General features: G+C 34.7%; 2 protein-coding genes across 4 annotated transcripts; one reads left to right on the top strand and one right to left on the bottom strand.

Annotated features, from left to right (window-relative positions):
• Positions 1-851: 851 nt before the first annotated feature.
• Positions 852-6,667, top strand: LOC133294027 (amino acid permease 4-like). 2 transcript variants are annotated; one of them, XM_061492673.1, is made up of 8 exons: positions 852-1,049; positions 1,540-1,627; positions 3,338-3,491; positions 3,580-3,813; positions 4,113-4,206; positions 4,849-5,063; positions 5,399-5,538; positions 5,802-6,667. In XM_061492673.1, exons 3-8 carry the CDS (start codon positions 3,356-3,358, stop codon positions 6,444-6,446), a joined length of 1,464 nt encoding a protein of 487 aa, XP_061348657.1. In that variant the 5' UTR covers positions 852-1,049; positions 1,540-1,627; positions 3,338-3,355; the 3' UTR covers positions 6,447-6,667. The 2 variants fall into 2 exon arrangements, with proteins under 2 accessions (XP_061348657.1, XP_061348655.1); XM_061492671.1 differs by lacking the exon at positions 1,540-1,627 and having other exon boundaries at positions 853-1,049.
• A 2,858-nt stretch (positions 6,668-9,525) lies between these two features.
• On the bottom strand, positions 9,526-15,038 carry LOC133294030 (glycolate oxidase 1). Of its 2 annotated transcripts, none has more exons than XM_061492676.1 (12): positions 14,882-15,038; positions 14,188-14,350; positions 13,900-14,024; positions 13,208-13,254; positions 12,745-12,822; positions 12,510-12,634; positions 12,361-12,427; positions 12,210-12,272; positions 11,644-11,713; positions 11,462-11,562; positions 11,264-11,368; positions 9,526-9,926 (listed from the first exon to the last, which is right to left on the bottom strand). In XM_061492676.1, the coding sequence occupies exons 2-12, from the start codon at positions 14,322-14,324 to the stop codon at positions 9,729-9,731; spliced, it is 1,116 nt and encodes a 371-aa protein (XP_061348660.1). In that variant the 5' UTR covers positions 14,325-14,350; positions 14,882-15,038; the 3' UTR covers positions 9,526-9,728. The 2 variants fall into 2 exon arrangements, with proteins under 2 accessions (XP_061348660.1, XP_061348661.1); XM_061492677.1 differs by lacking the exon at positions 14,882-15,038 and adding an exon at positions 14,744-14,874.
• Positions 15,039-22,402: the final 7,364 nt, after the last annotated feature.

The following is a 22,402-nucleotide window of genomic DNA, read 5'->3' on the forward strand; positions in this document are numbered from 1 at the left end:
TTCCTGGGGAAAGAGGTTCCCTGGTTATTTTTGTCACACTCTTCTACCAAACGAAGATTAATTGAAAACTCATTCTCACTTACCCATCAATCCTCCCAAAAACCACCTACCAAACACCCCTTTAAATCAATACGTTAAACTTTTTTTTAACCCGTTAACTACTTATTAAATATCGTTTTATATAAGAAAGTGCAAAATAATCAAAAAAACTGAATTGATTTGTGAATTGAATTGAACTTTCCTTAAAATAACAAATTTTTAAAGAATCTATTCATGAACCGAACCGATTTTTAAAGAACTAGTTAATGAACTCAACCAATTTTTAAAACCAGTTCAAGAACCTAATCGATTTTTAAAGAACCAATTAATGAATCGAACCAATTTTTAAATCAGTTCAAAAACCGAACCATTTTCAAATCGAACCGAACCAAGTTTTATTACTTTATTTTTTTAAATTTTTATTTTATTTCTTTTTATATAGGGTCGACTCGAACCGAATCGAACTGTTTCTGAATCGAATCAAATCGATTTTAAATCGAACCCTTTTCAAACTGAACCATTTAAGCCAACTGGTTCGATTTTTAAAAAAAATTGGTTCAATTCAACCCTTGCACACCGCTAATTTTATCCACTTGGCGCATATAAATAAATATATATATATATATATATATATATTTTCTGCAAAACTATATAGAATCAATTTGGTCAATTATCATTAATATCTACGTTTAAAAATAAATAAGTAAATAAAAATATTTAATACATACATTTAAGTTAATAAAAAGGTAATTGTGAATCAGAGCAGGGAATGGCAGAGGTTTGAGACGCGTAATTGGACCGAGTCCAAAGGCTGGCTATAAGGTAGAGTAAGAAGGTGACTGACTGACTGACTGACTAGTGTGTGTTGCTTCAAAAGCCCAAGTTTCAGACCAACGTTACTCCAATTCTCTCCTTCACAGGAGAGAGTCAGAGACACACAAACACGCTCTGCAACACCACCATCACCATCACCAGAGACAAACTTTGCTTTTTTCCGATTTCACACTCAAGTAAAGTTCCCCCTACCATTCTTTATCTTTTCTTATTACATATGCTTGTAAATTTAACCGGTTTTATTTCTGATTTTCTACTATATGAATGTCTTCTTTATCATAATTATTTGACCAAATTTGAGTTTCATTCGGATCCAGCTGAATCAAAATCAAACCCTACCTGTTACTAACTAAATACACATTGATATTCATCCCCCCGTCCACAATCCAGAAATCAAAACCAGCACCAATTTTAACCGTTGAAGAAGCCTCCATACACTGAAAAACCCCATTAATGCAAGAAAAATCAACACCAACACGCATGATCCAGCCACTGAGTCTTCATAAAACCCAAACCACTAGGTACCAGAAGCCTCATAACATAGACCAGAGCCTCTTCCTTGACTATTTTACTGGTTCCTTTATTAGCAATCACCTTTACCTTCTTTTCTTTTTTTAATATCTTATTTGGGGCTTTCTGACTTTTTAGGTTTTTTTTTTACCTTAGGATTTTTGTGAGGTCCGTTTTCCTTTCCTTGTTGAGGAGATCACTTGGGGCTTGTTGAAGCTGTGAACGGTTATTGAGTTACATTACGGTATCTTTGTTTTTGTATTTTGAGAAAGTGGGTTGGGAATTTGAATAGGAATTTATTAGGTTAGTGGGCTCTCTTTCTCTTATTGGAGAAGCTAGTATATTCGGTTACTTTGGATGGTTGGAATTTTTTTATAGGAATTTAGTTAAGGTAGTGGGCCATGCATTGCACGATAATGGTCTGCGCTAAATAATTTTGTTTATATATATATATATATATATATATATATATTGTAAAATATATGAAATCAAATCTGAAACTTCTAATTTAATGCAGCTCAATTTGTTCAATTATCATTAATGTCTATTTATAAATAAAGTAAATAAAATTATTTAATATATAGATTGGTTTCATAAATAAATAAAGGGAAATAGAAGTATAATGTTGTAGGAAAATGTTTAGGTAATGTTATAGAGATAGAGATGGTGGGACCCACACTTGTTTATTTTTTTGGTTTTTGAAAACAAGGGTGGGTCCCACCATCTCTATCTCTATAACATTACCTAAACATTTTCCTACAACATTATACTTCTTTTTCCCATAAATTAATAGTAGTAGGTGGAAAATATTTTATTTCATATATGTAATATTTTGAGTAATAAAAGCAAAAGAGGTAAATTAAAATCCAGTATCTTCAGTTATAATTCAATAATAAGTATAAGTTTTTTTTTTCTTTTTCTTTTAGAGATATATTTATTATTTTTTTAAATTTTGAAATCTAGATAAATAAGAAAGGCATTTAAAATATTAGGGAATTGTTAACTAGTGTCTTAATATTACATTATTTAATTTTTATAAGAGCAATTAAAGTTTATGATAATGCATGAAATAATATTAAAAAGTTTAAAATTATTTCTACTCATGATAATTGTAATGAAGGAACTTTTATTATTATTATTATTATTATTATTATTATTATTGAGTAGAGAATACACACATTGATTGTTTTTTTAGCTTAGATGTATGGGCACTCATAACACGGTTGGTCCCACTTGAGTGACGCTTTTTTAGGCCGAGTATTACTTGAATAATTATTATTATTAGATGTGCCGTTCTTTTCTATTCTTGCGTTATTTAGTTTATGGGTTTTATGTTTATCATGTAACATGATATAACATCATTTTCCTACACATACATTAAAGAGGTGGGGTTCACATGTTTTTCTTTTTCTTTCGTCATTCCACTTTCTCTCTCCATTTTTATGTGTGTTGAAAATAACACTTAAATCATGTAACATAACAATAATAAAACCCTTAGTTTATAAGACTGATTTCCTTTGTATGTAAAGCGACTCAGTTAGATATTTTTTTCAAGTAACATCTCAAAAACTCGAACATTTGTTTTCTTTTGAGAGCGCAGTTGCTTGGGAATGCATATCCTATGCCTTGTATACATTAAATTGGTAAAAACTACGAAGTACTAATCCATTTCAAAAGTCAAATAACTTTTTTTGGCAAATTTCTGACTAAAAACTTTGGGTGCTAAGCATTTTTTCCTTTTAAAATTTAATTAAATCCTATTAATACCCTCTATTTTCATCCCATAACTCATCTATGTGAATATTACTGAGCTTACCTAACACATACAATTTTACCAACCTCTTTCTTTCGTGCATGTTTTATAGTTTGTCAGTGATTTGTGAATGCAACACAGTAGTTGGGACGAACAAAATAAGATTTATTGCAATAGTTAAATTATATTTGCTTTCTTTAGATCTCTGGTCCATTAAAGATGGTTGAAAACATTTCCAAAGCCAACCTTAGCTACCGTGGAGATAATGACATCGTAGAGGACTCCATAGATGGTGGTGTGCCTATACAAAATGACTCCAAATTCTTTGATGATGATGGCCGTCTTAAACGAACGGGTACAAATTAATTCATGTTATATACTTTTACATTATCTTTGTTTCTTTGATTGGATCGGATGATATTTTATGTCTTAATATGAGGAAGGAACCGTTTGGACTACAAGCTCCCACATTATAACGGCTGTGGTAGGATCTGGTGTGCTTTCCTTAGCCTGGGCCATAGCTCAGATGGGTTGGATTTTTGGTCCTGTGGTGATGCTCTTGTTTAGTGTCGTCACCGTGTATACTTCATCGTTTCTAGCTGATTGCTATCGTGTTGGCGACCCCATTTTGGGAAAGAGAAACTATACTTTCATGGACGCAGTTAGCTCCATTCTAGGTAACATGTTTATATACATTAACAAGAATAGCACCATGTAACATAATTTTTTTATATATTATTTTTTTGGAATTCAAGTATGAATGACGTGATTCTCTTCTTCACTAACAAAAGAATTTCATTTTGACAATATCAGCATGCACCACCCATTCAAAGTTTCGAATTCCCACGTTTGTTAGTTGAATTTGTTGAAAAGCTTTTGCGTGAATTAAGATTTCTGCATATATATTGACAATCATAATCCTTTTAAAATGAAATGCGTGTATGACGTACCATTACCATTGTTATGTATTTTGCAGGCGGATACAGTGTTACGTTTTGCGGGATAGTTCAGTACTTGAATCTTTTCGGAAGCGCCATAGGATACACAATTGCGGCTTCCCTTAGCATGATGTGAGTGAACACTTGCTATACCTTTTCAAATCATAGAAATTGATTTGATTTCCAAATAATATAAATAGAAAGTAATAAAAATAAAATTGATTTATTTTTAAAAACATCATTTTTTTTTATATTTTGGTAAAGAAAAAGGGGCTAGGCCCCAATAAACAAAAGCAAGAGCTAAACAGACATTGTGTATGAGTATATATAAGATTTCAATGTTTTTGATTAATTTTTCTTTTTTGTCAATTTTGTTCTTATTGATTTAGGCATTTAGCCACTTCAACAATTTTAAGTAAAGATAAAAAAATAAAAATAAAAATAAAATGATCTTTTTGATCTTTAATGTAATTCAAATATGGACATCCATTTATAAATCAATTTAAATCTTACTTTTTTAATAAATTTCAATCAATCAAGATCAATTTAAATCTTACTTTTTTAATAAATTCCAATCAATCAAGTTAAATTATATTAATTCTATTGATGGTAAAGATACACTATATTATGGTGTGTATTTGAAAATACCACTTAACTGAAGCATGCGGTATGATAGTTGATTGTCACTACACAATATTTCTTTCTACTGATAGGATTATCTAGTTTGATGATGGTTGAATGTTGATGGGATTGTTTCAATGTTTTGGTTGACAGGGCTATCAAAAGGTCTAACTGCTTACATTCCTCTGGTGGAAAAAACCCATGTCACATTTCAAGCAACCCATACATGATCAGTTTTGGTGCAATTCAAATTTTCTTTTCTCAAATTCCAGATTTTCATAACATGTGGTGGCTCTCAATAGTTGCTGCAGTCATGTCTTTCACCTATTCTATAATTGGACTCGCACTTGGAATTGTCAAAATTGCAGGTTATATTCTTACCTTTGTTTGTTTGAATCAAGTTTTCTTGTAATTCTTGGCTGTTGTTGGCTCATAACCCCTCCAATTATGGTTTTATTGCAGAAAATCTCTTTTGGTTTAAAATTTGGTTACATGGCTCTCTAAACTTATCAAATCACGGAGTAGTGTAAATTTAAGATCTTGTACATATGCGGAAAAAACCTATGTAGAGAACCAGCATGCATGGTTTATAAGTTCAAGGAGTGTTGCTGAATTTTGAATCATGATATATTTTTCTAATTAACCTATAATTACAAACGGTTCTTACATTTTAGCCAATTTTGTTTGGTTGGTTTTGGAATAGAAACGGGCACTTTCCAGGGTAGCCTCACAGGAGTAAGCATTGGAACTGTGACAGAGGCCCAAAAAGTATGGGGGGTTTTCCAAGCCCTTGGTAACATAGCCTTCGCCTATTCATATTCTTTCGTTCTCCTTGAAATTCAGGTACACCTTTTTTTCTTTCTGTTTGAAAAAGTAAGGAAAAACTAAAGAGAATTTTATCATATAAAATATAATTGATTAATGCTATATACGCACATATCACCTCACATTTATACAGTTTTTTCAATCACATTGCAGCTTACCCCACTTTTTTCTAGTACACCTATTTCACCACATACTCCTTGTGTAAGAGATGTGAGCATCGGAGGTGCTCAGCAAGCTTTGTCCAAACTAATTAATATATAATATTCTGACTGACTACACAGGACACTATCAAATCTCCACCTTCTGAAGTAAAAACAATGAAGAAGGCCGCAAAGATAAGTATTGGAGTGACCACAACATTTTATATGCTTTGTGGCTGCAGTGGCTATGCTGCTTTTGGAGATTCAGCACCTGGGAACCTGCTCACTGGATTTGATTTCTTTAAACCATCTTGGCTTATAGATCTTGCTAATGCAGCAATCGTAATTCACCTTGTGGGAGCATACCAAGTGTATGCCCAACCCCTCTTTGCCTTCGTTGAGAAAGAGGCAGCAAAAAGATGGCCCAAAATTGACAAGGAATTCAAAGTTCCAGTTCCTGGTTTTGCACCCTACAATCAGAACATATTTGCATTATTTTGGAGGTCTTTTTTTGTTGTCGTAACCACGGTTATATCAATGTTGCTTCCATTCTTCAATGACGTTTTGGGAGTGATTGGAGCAGTGGGCTTTTGGCCTTTAACTGTTTACTTTCCGGTCGAGATGTACATCAAACAAAAGAGGATCCCAAAATGGAGTAGGACTTGGATTTGTCTGGAATTGTTGAGTGTTGTCTGCCTCATAATATCAGTTGTGGCTGGTCTTGGCTCTGTGGTAGGTGTCTTTCTTGACCTCCAGAAATACAAACCATTCAGCTTATACGATTAAACCCCACACCCTTGTACATGTAAGGTGGTGATGTTGTGTTCTTAATTGTATCATTATCTTGTAAGTAGTGCTATCATAATAGCTAGTGCTAAATCGAAATTATCCCTCTGTAATATTTAAGAAGAATTGGTGCTTCAATTAATTGTTGTCGAATACATTTGAGATGCCTTTATTCTTCATTTTTTTAATTGATTTTTGATTTTTTGTACAAATACAAGTGGTATACTAAAATGATTAGATAAATGACAATGGTTTACTGTATTTTGTCTTCAGTTTAATTTAAGATTTTTGCTTTTATGTATATATTTGTGTATTTCTTAGTCGTGTATCGTGTTGTGTTCTACGTGTCATGTTATATTTGTCTCCCATATCTGTTTTCCTATTTATAATGTTACAACTAGGGGTGAAACTGGGCCGGGCCGGCCCACAGGGGCCTACGGCTCGGCCTACGTCAGGCCAGACCTGACATAGTATATTTCATAAAATAGGCCGAACTTGGGCTTTGAAAAAGCTTGTTTATTAAAAAGGTCGTAGGCCCACTTTGACAAGGCCTGACCTATAAGCCTACAGGCCAGCCTATATTGTACTATTTATTTTAAATAAAATAAAATAGAATAAGTATGGCTTGAAAAAAAAACAAAAGATATAAATTTAATCAATTGTAATTATTTATAACTTAATTATATTTGATTATATTTTAATATAAATCTAACTTTATTTCTTATACAGGAGGAACCAACATATCAACATGTTAAATTGTGTATATGAATATATTAAAAAGTTTTTGGGAGAGATTATACTTACTACAAACATCATGATGTGTTGTTAGATTCATGTAATTATTTTAATTTACATAGTATGGATTTGTTTGTTGGATCTGATGAAATATTTGTTATTTAGTTTGAGCATTTTGCTTTTGAAAATGACTTAAATACAGATTGTATGAATGTTGTTGTGATTCATGATTCTGTTTGGACGTTGAAATTATGATTTTTGGTTTAGCAACAGAATTTAAGTATTTTGTAAAGAAGTTAAAAATTAACAGGTTAATGAGCTAGGCCAGGCTATTTGTTTTTTTTTATAAACGGGCCAAGTCAGGCTAATAGTTAGACTCGTAACAAGATTGGGCCAGGCCAAATTAAATTTTTTTTTACGTAGGCTTAGGCTTTTCGGTGCAAAGCTTGACCCAGCCCAGTCCACTTTCACCCCTAGTGTCATGATATGATATAAATAAACAAAATATCTTTTTAAACATAATTTTATATGTTTTTTAAAATTGATTTTTAAACAGTTTTTTATTTATTTACACATTAATTATATTTTAAATTATTCAAAAAATTTAAAAGTCATAATTTTAAATTAAATATATTAAAATACATAAATAACTTACAAAAAATTAAAAATAAAAAAATACATCCTCGCCATATAAATTTTTAAAAATTATTTAAAATTATTTGTCAATATCAGTGGCTGGTGGCTAGTGATAGTGGGTAGTGTTGGTGGTAGTTATGGGGGATGGTGACAATGAAAGGTGGTGACGACGCCAGTAATGGTCGGTGATAAATGTGATGGCGGAATGATGATGGTAGTTGTGGCGATAGTGATGGTTGGTGCCTGATGGTTGGAGGTGGTGGTGACATGAGATGATGCCTGGATGGTGATAGGTGGGGATGATCAGTGAAAGTGGTGGTGGTGGCGACGCCAGGGCAATTGTGGTGGCTGATGACGGTAATGGTGGTAGCTAGTGGGAACGACATCGGTGGTGGTGGTTGGTGCAATGGTGGCAGGTGGAAGTGGTTGTGGTGGTGGCGCCGGCAGCGCTGGTGGTGCAAGCTGTATGTAATTATAGGGCTAATCGGTGATGGTGGTGGTGGCTAGTTGTGGCGGTGGTGGTTGGTGCATGGGGATAGAGGTGGCCGATGGCCAACAATGGCGGCGGCTTGTCGGTGGCAAAGACTGACTCTCACATGCCAAACAAAATTTATATGAGAAAAACATATCGCGATATTTGAAAAGAAAGGGATGTGACATTTGTTATCATATCATGTTCCTTTATAACTCGAGTCCCCCAGTAGGATAGTTTATCCTACTATAAGCAGAATAAAATGAGCCAACAACTTAAGCTTATCATATCCTGTTGATTTACCAAACAATGAATAATAACAGGATATAATAGCCTAACATATCATGTCCTTTCTATTTTAACTACCAAACGAGCTCTTAGATGTATTTGGTATTAATGTGTATATTTACACATGCCATAGTTATTTTTAATTGTAAAATCACAAATCCCTAAATTTGTATACTTATTATTTAATGGTTATAAAATTTTGTCTGTTGCATAAAAAAAAAAAAAACGTACCCCTTTATTATCACAACTGGTGCTGCAAAATGATGCAATGAGTATCCGGTATTATACAGGAGAAAATTTTCGTTGCTGCAGATATAATGATAGATGGCCCCCAAAAAGGAGAAACGATTTCCCTTGAATTTTAGGAAAAAATTCACCAATACTCCTGTAGTTTGCTTTAAAATCACCTATGCCCCTATGATTTTTTTTATCACATACGTCCCTGTGATTTGCAAAAGGGTATGTTTTTATCACACATGCCCTTGTGATTTTTTATTTTTTACAAACCACAGGGCAATATGTGATACAAAAAAATCTACAGAGACATAGACAATTCTGAAGCAAACTAAAAGGGGGCATTAGTGAATTTTGCCCTAAATTTTACGATAATATTCTATGGATATCACAAAAAGTTTAGTTCTATGCATTGGTCATGCAAGGGGCTAACAACACAAAAAAATTAAGGGGCTAACAACAATAAAAAAATTATCTTACTCAACCATTTAACCCTACCAATATGCAATTCAACATATTACGAATTCACCACACATATGTAAGATCATCTTATAGCTGCAAACTTGAATTGAAAGTTTTATGTAAGAATATGATTAACATGAAAGAAGTCCCCACTCCGGTCATTTGGTTGGTGCAGATAAATATTTGTGAAATGCCTGTCTTACTATATAATTCAACAAAAGTTTTGTATTTTGGTAAGAAACAATATACAAATGAGGGAATGCAGCAATAGTAGCTACTAAAAGTATCATATCATACAATCCTTACAAAGAAAGCATATAGTTTTCCAAATATAACATTAAATGAGTTCTCCAAAAAAGGAAAAAGAAAGGACAAGAACAGGTTCATGAGACATACAAACTGTTTCCCCATTAATTGTTCTGCACCACTTAGCTCAAATGAAGAGCAAGATCTTTTCATAATCTTGGTGATACACGTGGTTGAGTGCGAGGGAGGTCCCATTCTGTCACAATGTGATCACGAGTAATTTCCTTGAGTGAGCGGCAACCACTTAAGGCCATGGTTAGCTCAAACTCGTCACGTAGCATCTGCAACACTTTCCTCACACCAACCTCTCCTTCAGCAGCCAAAGAGAAGACCACAGGGCGTCCAATCTAACATAGAACAAAGTTTATTAACCATACTTTTACATACAGTTAAGATAACAAAAAAACTAGGAGGTTGTTTCCGTAACACTATTTTTTTCATGCACTGTTTAAAGGGCTGTGCAAAATAATCGAATCGTATTTTTCTGAACCAATTTTTAGAATCGAACTAGTTTATTAAACCAATTTAAAAATTGAAAAGAACTAAAAGAATTGACTTGAAAAATAGGTTCAAAATCAGTTCAGAACATGTTTGCATACACGAATTGGGTTCGAAACCGTTTATAAATCATAAACTAATTTTGAAACATAAACCGGTTCCGATTTCGAACCAGTTTATAAAAATAAAACAGTTGTGTTCTTTGAACCGAATCAGAATAAACCTATTCGGTTTGGTTCAATGAAAAAACTTACTCGGGTTAAACCATGCCCGGCCCTAAATTTTTTCATTGGTGTTTCATTAGGTGGTCTGATGAGAGTGGCTGGTATAGGAAGAACCAAGTCTCAATAATGGTCAGTCTAGGGTGCAATGTGGTGGTTTCTTCCGTATACACGGAAGAGAAAGAGTGGTGATATGTTGACCTACATAATGCTTATTGCTTAAGATGCTCAGGGAGGTGAGTATGCGAGAGAGTGCAATAAGTAAACCACTAAAATTGTCTTAAGGCAGGAATGTGAGACATATAGGTAGTTGTGAAAGATTCGAGAATTTCTTAAGTGCTACTTTCACTCGTAGTATGATATGTGTCTAAATTTTGAATAAAATAAAATAAAAAATTTATTTTAATGCCAAGTAAGAGGGTTGTTATGAACTTGACAAATTCCTACATTTTAGAAGGTTCAATAAAGGACAACATAAAAGAAAAGTCATGCAAATAGGAAAGAGAATCCTATATTAATGACGATTCTATCCTGATAGCTAAGCCATTGAACTTAGACCCTCAATATTTCTAAGAGGCCCATAAATACATCCTTCTAGGTAACTCATGTATAAATAAATAGTTAAGCCAATAAGGTACATACATTGTAAACTCTCTCTTTTAGCTGTCACTGAGCACACACACCTCACACTATGGACACATATCATATTGTGAATGAAAATAGCATTGATAACTCAGTGCAACAATAGCACTAAAAAAATTCTCAAAAAAGTGGTTATGCGGAGAAAAGGGAAAGATATTCTATGATATGGATATTTTGTCCTGCAATCGGAGTGGGGAATGGGAAATAGTGTTTATTAGTAGTTATATATTTATTATTACTATTTATTAGTAGTTGGTTCTTACAATAAACGTGAGAAGTCCATTATAAAAAAATGCTTTTGGGAGAGGTTATGATGTACTCACAAATATGCCAGAAGCACCTAGTGCCAAAGCCTTGAAGACATCAGTTCCACGGCGTACACCACCATCCAAAAATACAGGAACACGTCCTTGAGCAGCTTTAACAACCTAAGTTTCAATAACAAAAGTATATAAAGATCCTTAAATTTGGGTTTGTATAAGTTTCAAGTTAATTGAGATGTAAATTGAAGTTTGATGTACCTCTTCTAAGGCTGATATAGTGGCTGGGACATAATCAAGTTGTCTAGCTCCATGATTAGACACAATTATTCCAGCTGAACCAGCTTGTATTGCTAGCCTTGCTGCCAAATTAACATGAATAAGGCATTAATTAAATATTTCATTGAGGGAGAACAGATGAAAACAGCTTTTGTTTTCCTTACTATCCTCAGCAGTCAATACACCCTTCACCAGAATTGGCAGCTTGGTGATTGTCTGAAGCCACTGCACATCCTACAAAATTAACAAAGATTATCTAGATGTCAGTGGAACCTTGAAAATTTTATAGATAAAACCACTTCCGATTAAACCCCAACTAACGAGGATTGGGATAAGAGCAATTCTTATACGCGAACTTACCCTTGCAAATATATGCAAGGAAGCTGTTTTCCAGATTCGGATATGTGACCTTTCAGCCACAAAGAAGCAGTTTTACCACTGCTCTAGGCATGCCCTCTTTGAAAATTTCATTAGATATACAAAAATAATGTAGAAATCAAATGTAAACTTATATTAATCAAATTGAACTTACTACTCTGCACTCTTCTTTGAGGGATGCAGGAGTATTCTTTATCTAATGTCAGCATGCGTGCAACTTATGAATCAAATCAATGAATTGGGCAAGTAAATTTGTTGTCACTTGGATTTCACTTTAATAAATTCTTGCCTGTTATAGGAACTGAATAACTACAAAGGGAAAAAAAACGCTTTGTTTGATTATCTGACAAACCTTCCAGCTTAGAGTACGATCAATTTGACCAGCAACATATGAAGCAAGTCCAGAATCATTACCCTGAAAGGACCAAGATAACAAATTCAATTAGTGATGAAGGTAAGAACATTAAACCTTCATAAATAATATTTGTAATAACTGATCTTACTTCGTCCATCTTTCCAAGGTCCAAACCTTCAAAGTTCTTCAATGTCAAAAAAGGTGGAAGAGTGAACCTGTAAGAGACAATTTATAAGTATTTTACTTACCAAATCATATCCATTGAGAAAGTGATATAACAAGGTTGAAGAGTTGTACCTGTTCTTGATATCAGCTTCTCTGCGTCCTAGTCTTGGGGTATCAACAGTAAGGGCAATAGCTTTGAATCCAGCCCTTTCAGCTCTTCTCACAAGCTGAGCAACCACATGCCTGTCCTTGTACACCTAAAGAAAATGATGATAGGAGAACATATTATGTTAGAAAAAGAAACCTATTACACCATGTATTCAAATGAACAATAAATGGAACTATAAAGAAAGCTTTTCAAGCTTACATATAGCTGGAAAAAGCGAATGCCAGGTCCTGTTGAAGCCACCTCTTCAACACTTGAAGTAGCCCATGATGACAAAGTCTGAAAGAACCACAAGTCTACTCATAAGTAAAGAACTTAGAGCATATTATCTCATAGCCCAATGGGCACACATTCATAAACAAAACATAAATTCAGAAGGATATAATCTTTTTAAGCTAATCGAGTGCTTGTAATATGAAATATTCTGCATGAAGTAACAAATGCATCATGTACAAGGCAGCAACTAATAGATACTCAACAAAACCCTCAATTGAAAGTTACAAAATTGTCTATATTGAATCATTGATAAAGAAGGGATATACCCTTTATAGTGATTATAAACTGCTTCTTACAAAAGCACTTTGTCCGGATTATATGGTGATTCATCAAGTGAATTACTTCTAGATGCCTATTTAAGAGGAATATAGACATAAAAGAGAAATACCATGATTGTTCCAGCTGCTGATGCGGCTCTTGCTGTTGCATATTCTCCTGCATAAGAAAATATATTATATATATCATCCAACACAAACCATGCTCTTGTTAGTTGGTTTAGCTGTGTAAGGGGATTTGGAATTAAACTATTCCATATAAAAACGTCAACAAATTTAAATTTCATGTTACTGTATGAGTCCTGTATAATCTCTTACGTGCAACAAATAAATGGAGCCACATAAAAGCAATACAAAACAAGTTATTACTATCAAGACATTGGTTGATGGCACTACATGTGTGCATAAAAGGTCTCTGTTAGTTTCTCTAGAATGTGTCATTTAGTGAGTATGCATAAAAGGTCTCTGTAAATTCAATTGCAAGGATTTTATCTAGCTGAAGCTGATTAGGATTAGAACTGTGCACGCATCAAACAAACAAATTATTAGAAAGTATGAGCATTATCTTCTATGTCTTTTCTGCACTCATAATAATACCAACCTTTTTAAGTTCTCAATTTCAATGGTAGTTTTGTACACAAATCAAGTATTAGTAATCATTTCCCTACTCTTTCAGGCACCAGTACAGTAACATATCATACATCATTTCTCATGAAATCTTTCCTTTTGGAAAAATGGACAATATTGCACAACGTCATCTAGCATTTCACTAATCTATGAGAATGTAAAAGGACAACAATTATACCCTCAGGATGAGCCATTTTCTGCATGGCTGTTGGGGCAATCATGATTGGCATGGATATTTTGAAGCCCAGGACAGTAGTTGCCATGTCTATCTTGCTCACATCGATAAGAATACGTGGCCGAAACCTGTGTATTTGTCAATCATATTTTTCAGGATATTATCAAAGGAACACAAGACCCCAACTAGTTTGAGATAAAAGGTGTTGTTGATGTTGATTATCAAAGGAACACAATAAAGAAACTTAGTTTGGTAACTAACTGCTGTAAAATATTAAGGGGAAAATCTCACAAAATTCTGGAAAAGGCATTTCTGTTTTCTTGCAGAGACCACTGGTCCTCAGCACCAGATGCATAGTAATCAAACACCATCTTTGGCAATTTCTGCTTTGCAATAGCCTCATACTCAGTGACATTGGTTATCTCCATTTTCAGAGCTTCTTGTTGATTCTAGCCTTCACATAGATAGCATAAATATTGAATTTCAAGTGAATACTAAAACTTAAAAGCATAAATAGTAGCAGTACAAGAAAAAAAAAAGTTGCATGTCTCAGAATTAAAATGAAAAACTCTTTGCCTAGAAAATTAAGGCTATTTGCTACAGTTTTCTTCTAGTAATTCAACATAGTAAATTTCCCATCATTGCATGGATGAAGTCTTAAAAAATCTACTAAAACAAACCAAGCCAATCAGGTAACTTCACAACCAAAGTTTCAAAATGTCAAATTTCCTCAACCTTATGAAAAGGAAGAACAACAAAAACATAAGCAAAGAAAATTGATGCTATGAGCTATCCAATCACAGAACTTAATTCAACAAATAAAAATGAGCCTGAAAACCATGCATACACGCAAACACTAATCTTCAATCTTCATTTCTGCTAGAGTCTGTCTAAAACAGAAGCATGACTATAACAAAAGCCTCATAAAGTGATGATAATGAGTATGCAAAACAAACTATATAATTGATGAGAAACAAAAGAAGACCTTAGTTTCCAAAACTATGTAACTATGTGCATGCAGAGGAACCAGTGGAGAGGAGCTCCTAGTGAGGAAAAGAAATAGAACAAAGTGAAAAAAATAGCAAGAGTTGATAAATACGTTGTAGAATAGAGACAAAATGTGATGGACCTCAAACTTGTTATAGCGTGTATATAAGTTAAAAGAGAGTAAGAATTTTCAAGTGGATGAGCTTTTGGAGGTGAGCATTATTTTGAACCAAATCTCATCAACAAAGTGAAGTGGTTCTCAGCCACAAACACCTTGTGTGTTTCACAGCTCTCTTTATATTCTTCATTATCATTCTCAATCTCTAAATATGAAAACATATCCAGAAAAAAAGGGACACTATTTGTTTCTATCTTTGTCATGTTTGGATTCTTGAAAACAGAAGAGTTACTATTTGCCATGCCTATAGATAATGTAAAAAATGCAATGTCATTCATTTGTCATCATACGAAGAAAATCTGTGTCAGCGCTTTAATTTTACCCATTTTTCAAAAAAATTACATTGACTACAATATAGTTGGAGAGCAGATTCTGCTTACCTAAATTTTTTAAGAACTCTGTTTTAAAAAGAAATGTCTCGTATTGGCACCACTCTTTTAAGATAATGTTTTATTACATAATTATGTAATTACCAAATTTTACTGATTGCAATTCAGCCACTTGTCATTTTTCTCCCATCTTGCATCTCCCATTGGCTTTCTAATCAAATTGTCATCACTGTTTTCCAAAATTTTGTCTTTGCCTCCTATTAAGTTATTTCATTTTTTTATTTTATTTTTGGTAAGCAGTTATTTCATAATTTAATTGTTAGCAAGAACAACATCTCAAAAAATATTAAGGTAAGAATAACTTTATGTTTTTAACTTTTTTAAAATAAGTTAAAATATTTTGTCCCAGACCCAGTTATTCCAGAGTTTCTATAAATTTTTAAAGAAGTTTTTATGTTGCAAAAGTTTTGAGGAATGTTAGAAATGTGTTATTAATAAAAAAGAGAGTAAAAAGTTGAAAAATTGAAGAAAATCCGAGCTGGTGCTGACATGAGTAAGAAGTTCCACGTTAGACATTAAGAGGATATAAGAGGGTTTATAAATATGGCTCCTTTCTAGCAATAAATTTTTGGTGCTATTGGTACTATTGTTGCACCAAAAGATTCAGTGCATCTCATCAATGGAAACATTATATGTTAGCCAAAATTTTCTCTCTACTACCAAATTCTTTCTCTATCTTCTCTGATGTGTAATGCTCTCATTGGTGGAATGCACTGAATCTATGTGCACCAGATGCATATAAAATTTATTCATGGATGCATTAAATTTTTGGTGGAAACAGATGCACAAGATTTATTCCATCAATGGGTGGCTACGACTTGCTAAATTCGAACAGTTTTTACTCTTTCTTTCTTTTTCTCTTTTTCATGAATTCATTTTAAACCGATTTTAAGGTAAAAAAAATAAAATAAAATAAAAAATAAAATAAAATAAAAAAAATAAAATAAAAATATTAGTAGTTAAGGAAAAAAGAACTGGTTCAGTTCTTTTGGTTTTCGAAAGGCTTCAGCAAAATGATTTCGTTCTTTTGGTGAGGTTCGATTCGGCTTACAATTCAATTGGGTTTTTTTTGAAATTTTTTGCATACCCATATCACCTCCTACACCACTAATTAACATATTTAAGTAAATTGGGCCAAATTATAATTTTTTTATAGCTTACCAAAATTTACAATTTCTTAAAGTATCTCTTTATTTTGAAGCATACCTTGAGTTATGATCTGGATAAAATATAGTAGGCCCGTTAGAGGTCCAAAAATATACGAACGAAGCCCAATATCACGAAGGCCCAGAGTTAGGCGCGATGGCTCCCATCGCGCATGAAATCGCCCTTTAGCATAACTTCAGAGGCAAGAAAGCTATTTCAAAGATCCAACACAAACTCACCGCACCTTTGTACTAATAAACAGAGTACAGTACCGACTTGCCACTACTCTATCAAGATAGCCTGGCATTAAGAGATAAGGCTATAGCCAAACCTGCAGCCCATGAATGGTCAATCAGAGGCCATACCACCTTCTGAAGGCGGCAATAGAACCACTATATAAACAGATGGTACATGCCCAGGTACCCCCATCTAATCTCAAGGATCACGCTAACAAAGGACCAGAGTCCATATTCAATCATCAGCAACCTCAAGCACCAGAAGCAGAGTATCCTCTTCATTTCAACCGTGTGTGATTAGGCTCGATATACATTTGTCAGCCTATATTGTATCTGGTCTGATCATTGGTGTAACACCCAGTGTATACTGTAACACCCCGTATATATCCGGCAATGTTATCATAATATCGTATTAAGCTGCGCTTAATTAAAAATGCGGAATTACTTTTTCTTTTCAATTATGATGCCATTAACATTACCAGCTTGCTTAATAATCAATTAATAAAACATCGCCTGTATGTAATTGCAATAAAACAGCTAACTGAAATACCATATAACATAGATAATATAATTGTGGCTCTAGTCACGGAACTACAACAATGTAGACCGGACCATCTAACAGTTTATACAACTCCAAACAACAAGTACTAACATAAAGTGTCATGGACAATCCCCATGCACACTCAATTAAGGAAACATGCCCAACATCAGTCTCAACAACAACATATCATAAATAGCGGAAAACATAAACAGCATCCAAATCCAGTCATGCTAACATAAAGCAGAAACAACATAATCAGCTAATCTCCGGCCTCCTGCCGCTTGAGGCATCAGTACCCATACTACCTGATCCTGAAATAAGCATTCCCCAAACGTGGGGTAAGATCTCTAATCTAGAAATCTCAGTAAGTCAGTGAGTCCTCAAGGATCTTCCACCCCAAGCTCACTTACATGTGCAATATAAGTTCAAAAGCAGTTTATCATTTATCATTTCTAAAACAATGCAATGCAGCAGATAATCATGCCATGTGTGTCAATACTAATCTACTGGCCAGAGACAGTGCAGGTATACGTCTATCACCTACACACCGTGCAAGTACCACTTGCATTCACCCCGGTACACCGTCTTGTATGGCGCTACATACTCAGGCTTCCCGTCAAGATGAAACAACACATGCATATTAAAAGTCATTACATGTAAAGTTCAATCAACATATCAAATATCCAAAAGCATGTACACAACATGCATAAACCATACCCCCAAGGGACATGGTGGAACCACAACATGGCTAAACCGAGGACACGAAAGCTTACCTTGCAAGCTAGCTCCAAAAGCCAAGAGTCCACAGCTCAAAGTCCAAACACAGCAGATTCACAATCTGTTATGGACCAACAATACATCAACATCATGCACCACAAGCATACAATATTAAGACAACGTCTTTCCTTACGTTTTCAAGTCTTAAAGCTTCTAACAAAGCCACAAGCCCTTAATCCCATGATTCTGGCTTAGTCCATTAAATACAGAAGTTCAACTTCATCAATCTAGGGTCCACAAACCCCCAATAACCTACTGTACACACAACACATCTACTGTTCTACGAAAACCCAGAATATCCGGATATTCCTCGGGACCATATCCGGATATGCAATATCCGAATATCTCACTGGACGTATCCGGATATGCAATATCCGGATATCCAGAATCCCATATCCGGATACCTAGTATCCGGATACTCAAAACTCATATCCGGATATCACATATCCGGATATTTCACGACAGAATGCAGAAAATGCATTTCGTGAAGATATCCTTCCAAGGTTGGGTTTTTACCGATTTTAAACACCTAAACATGCATTTCTAGATGTGTTCAACATTACCCCACAACAAGTTATCATCTTTTGACCTTAACATGCATCAAGCTTTCATTTTTAAGTTCAAAGACTCAAGACCAAAGGTGACAAGGCTTACCAAAGCTCAAGAAAGAGGTTGGAGGTGCTCTTGGAGCTCACAATCAGCTCCCAAGGTGCTGACTTGAAGGGTGTACGAAAATACCACCCAAGCAAGGATCTTTCTTCACAAATGAAGCTCCTTGAAGCCTCACAAGCCAAGCACAACACTCCTCAACAAGAATGCCACCAAACCAGAAAACACCTCAGCTCCCACAACCACCACAACTCAGAAAAGGTGCTCCTTTCACACTCACAATGACCACTCACACAAGGCTCAAGTGTTTGGAGGTGAAGAAACCAAGCACAATTGACACTTGATCTCCAAAATGGTGAAGAAAGCTCAATGGAACAGTAGCAACTGACCAGCCACTCCAGCATTCACGTAGCAACAGAAAACCTAGGGCTTTGTGCCCTTAACAAGGGTATTTATAGCCACTTACCCAATTAACACACAGTATTAACTTTAGTTGCTACGCTTAGCATTTTAATCCCAAACTTTGGATTATGAAACTACATAATTTTCTAAGATTTATCATATTTTTCTTATAATTTTCTGAGCACTTTTCCGGTACGCGTTTTTTCTAAGCCAGTACCGGTTTCCAGCACCAGTTCTCATTATCTGGACTTGAAACTCGTTTTACAAGTCCTACATATTATTCTAGTAATTATCATGCACTTACATTAATTTTCCGGGATACTTTTTCGGCACGCATTTATACTGACTAGCAGAACCGGTATCTGCACTTTTCTTTCGAAAAGTGACTTTCAGCATTATTACTCACTAACTATAATTATTAAAGCCTCATAATAATTATTAGAGTCAATTATGGAATCATTCCCTATTTTCTCGTAATTTATTAATTAAATACCTTAATTAACGGTGTGGGTTCTTACATATACCCGGTTTGTTATCATGTCATCGTATTAAGCCACACTTAATTAAAAATGCGGAATAACTTTTACTTTCAATTATGACGTCATTATCCTTAGCCAAGTTGATTACTTAATCATTTTCATAAAAACATCGCATGTATGTAAATTGCAAAAGACAGCTATCTACACTGAATAACCTCATATATAATAAGTGAGTATCTAAGTCACGGAACTACAACACGTAGACCGGACATACTCCTGATACAATTATACAACTCGAATCTAAAAGCATAAAGTCAAGTCAATGTGGCATGGACAATCCCTATGCTCACCAAGTGAGGCACAAGCCCAACAAGTCTCAACAACAAACATCATAATAATAAAGGCAGTAAATCAGAATAACAGCCAGTCATATCAGCATAACTCAGCTCCGGCCTCCTGCCGCCCGAGGTCTCAACCCCAGGGTTACCTGAACCTGAAATATGTGCCCCAATCGTGGGGTGAGATCTCTAAACAGAAATCTCAGTAAGACAAGGGGTCCTCAAGGATTTCTCCACCCTAAGCTCACTTACATGTGCAATATAAGTTCTAAAAGCAGTCATATAATATCAGTTCCAAAATCAGTGTAATATAACAGATAATCATGTCATGTGTGTCAACTATTCTACTGGCCAGAGAAATGCAGGACTCAAATACGTCTATTGCCTACATCAGTGCAAGACGCCACTTGCACCCACCCACAGAATCACCGTATTGTATGACGCCACATACTCAGGCTTACCGTCTAGATGGAACAACACATGCATATTATAAGGCCTTTACACTTAACAGCTCAAAAGCATTTCAATCATCAAAACATGAAAACAGATCATGCATATAACCATTCCCCCATGGGGCATGGTGGAACCAACAATGGCTAAACCGAGGACACGAAAGCTTACCTTGCAAGCTAACTGTCCAAGCCAAGCTCATACTAGCTCAATGCCCACAAACAACACAATCACAATCTGTTTATACAATAATTAACCATCAATAATCATTGCTCAAGATTTCATTAAGTTATTAAGGCTTTCTAACTCATTTTAAGTCATTTCATGTTGTTTCTGCAGGAGGTATTCAAATACTCCCCGATGAGTATTTGAATACTCCAAGTCTCCAGAAAGTATTCGATTACTTTCACTCAAGTATTCGAATACCATAAGATATTCGCAACACCCAAGTATTCGAATACTTCTTCAAGGTATCCGAATACTTTTCTTCCCAGAAAAGTATTTCAATTCTCCAGCAAGGAGTATTCGACTACCAGAGGACAAGTATTCGAATACTACACGAAAAGTATTCGAATACTTATCCAACATAATGCAGAAATTCGAACTGTCATCTGCATAATTCCATTTTTAAGGGTTCAAATGTGATTGGGAGTCCAATGACTCCCTAAAAAGATGTTCATTAACATATTATGAACTCAGAATCTCAGTCCTCAACTCAAATGGTCCAAGTTTCACTTTTTAATGGATGAAACAAGCTTAAATCATCAAAATGACAAAGACTATGATCATGATATACCTCAAGCTCCAAAACTCCGAAAATGAGGTAGAAAAGAAGTCCTCTACACATTACCAAGGTTCTGCCACATCTCAAATACGAAAATGCACTACAAGCTAGGACCTTTCACCATCAAAATGGCTCCTTGAAGCCTTAAGTGTTAAGAACAAGGTTCCCTCACAACCAACCAAGGACTCAGCCACTCACCCTCACAAACAAAGGCCACAACTCATAAGGGAGGTGTCTATCCTCCTTACAAGGCCATCTCTCAAGTGTTTACACAAGAATAGAGAAGAAATCAAGAGTAAAAATGGTGTCTTGGGAGCTTGACATACCAAAGGCTCAAGCTTTAGAGGAGGGGAGTGAAGTTCAGAAGACAAGAGCACAAAGAACACTATATAGACCAAATCAGCAGCCCTAGGTTTTTGCCAAAGTTTGTATTTATACGTACATTAAGTTAACCTCACAGTATTAGCATTAATAGCCACACTTATCATTTTAATCTCAAACTTGAGATTCTGAACCTTATCATTTTTCTAAGATTTGTCATATTTTTATTTTATTTTTCGCAGCATCTTTCCGGTATGCGCTTTACATAGCCATTATCAGTTCTGGCACCAGTTCTCATTATTTAGACTTGAAACATGACACACTAGTCCTATATATTATTCTAGGATATACCCACACTTATTATAATTTTTCGGAATACTTCATCGGTACGCATTTATACCGTGGAGCAAAACCGGTATCTGCACTTTTCGTCAGAAAAGCGACTTTCAGCATTCTTAATCACTTACTATAATTATTTAAGCCTTATCATAATTATCAGGGTCAATTATGAAAATATCTCATTAATCACATAATTAATTAATTAAATTCCTTAATTAACGGTGCAGGTTCTTGCAATTGGCGCCGTCTGTGGGAATTTGCCTTTGATCATTGACACCAGCATTTTCCACAGACGGCGCCAATGATCAGACTAGATACAATATGGGCTGCAAATGTATATCGGGCCTAATCACACACGGTTGAAATGATGAGGATACTCTGCTTCTGGAGCTTAAGGTTGCTGATGATTGAATATGGACTCTGGTCCTTTGTTAGCGCGATCCTTGAGATTGGATGGGGGGTAGCTGCAATGACACTTCGATGCTTAAGTCAATATCAGTTGCAGATGTATGTGTATTCTTAATGAATTA

The sequence above is a fragment of the Gastrolobium bilobum genome, unplaced genomic scaffold, assembly GCF_033153095.1.
Source record: "Gastrolobium bilobum isolate Gb01-03AN ecotype WA unplaced genomic scaffold, APGP_CSIRO_Gbil_v1 utg142824, whole genome shotgun sequence".
Classification (NCBI taxonomy): Eukaryota; Viridiplantae; Streptophyta; class Magnoliopsida; order Fabales; family Fabaceae; genus Gastrolobium; species Gastrolobium bilobum.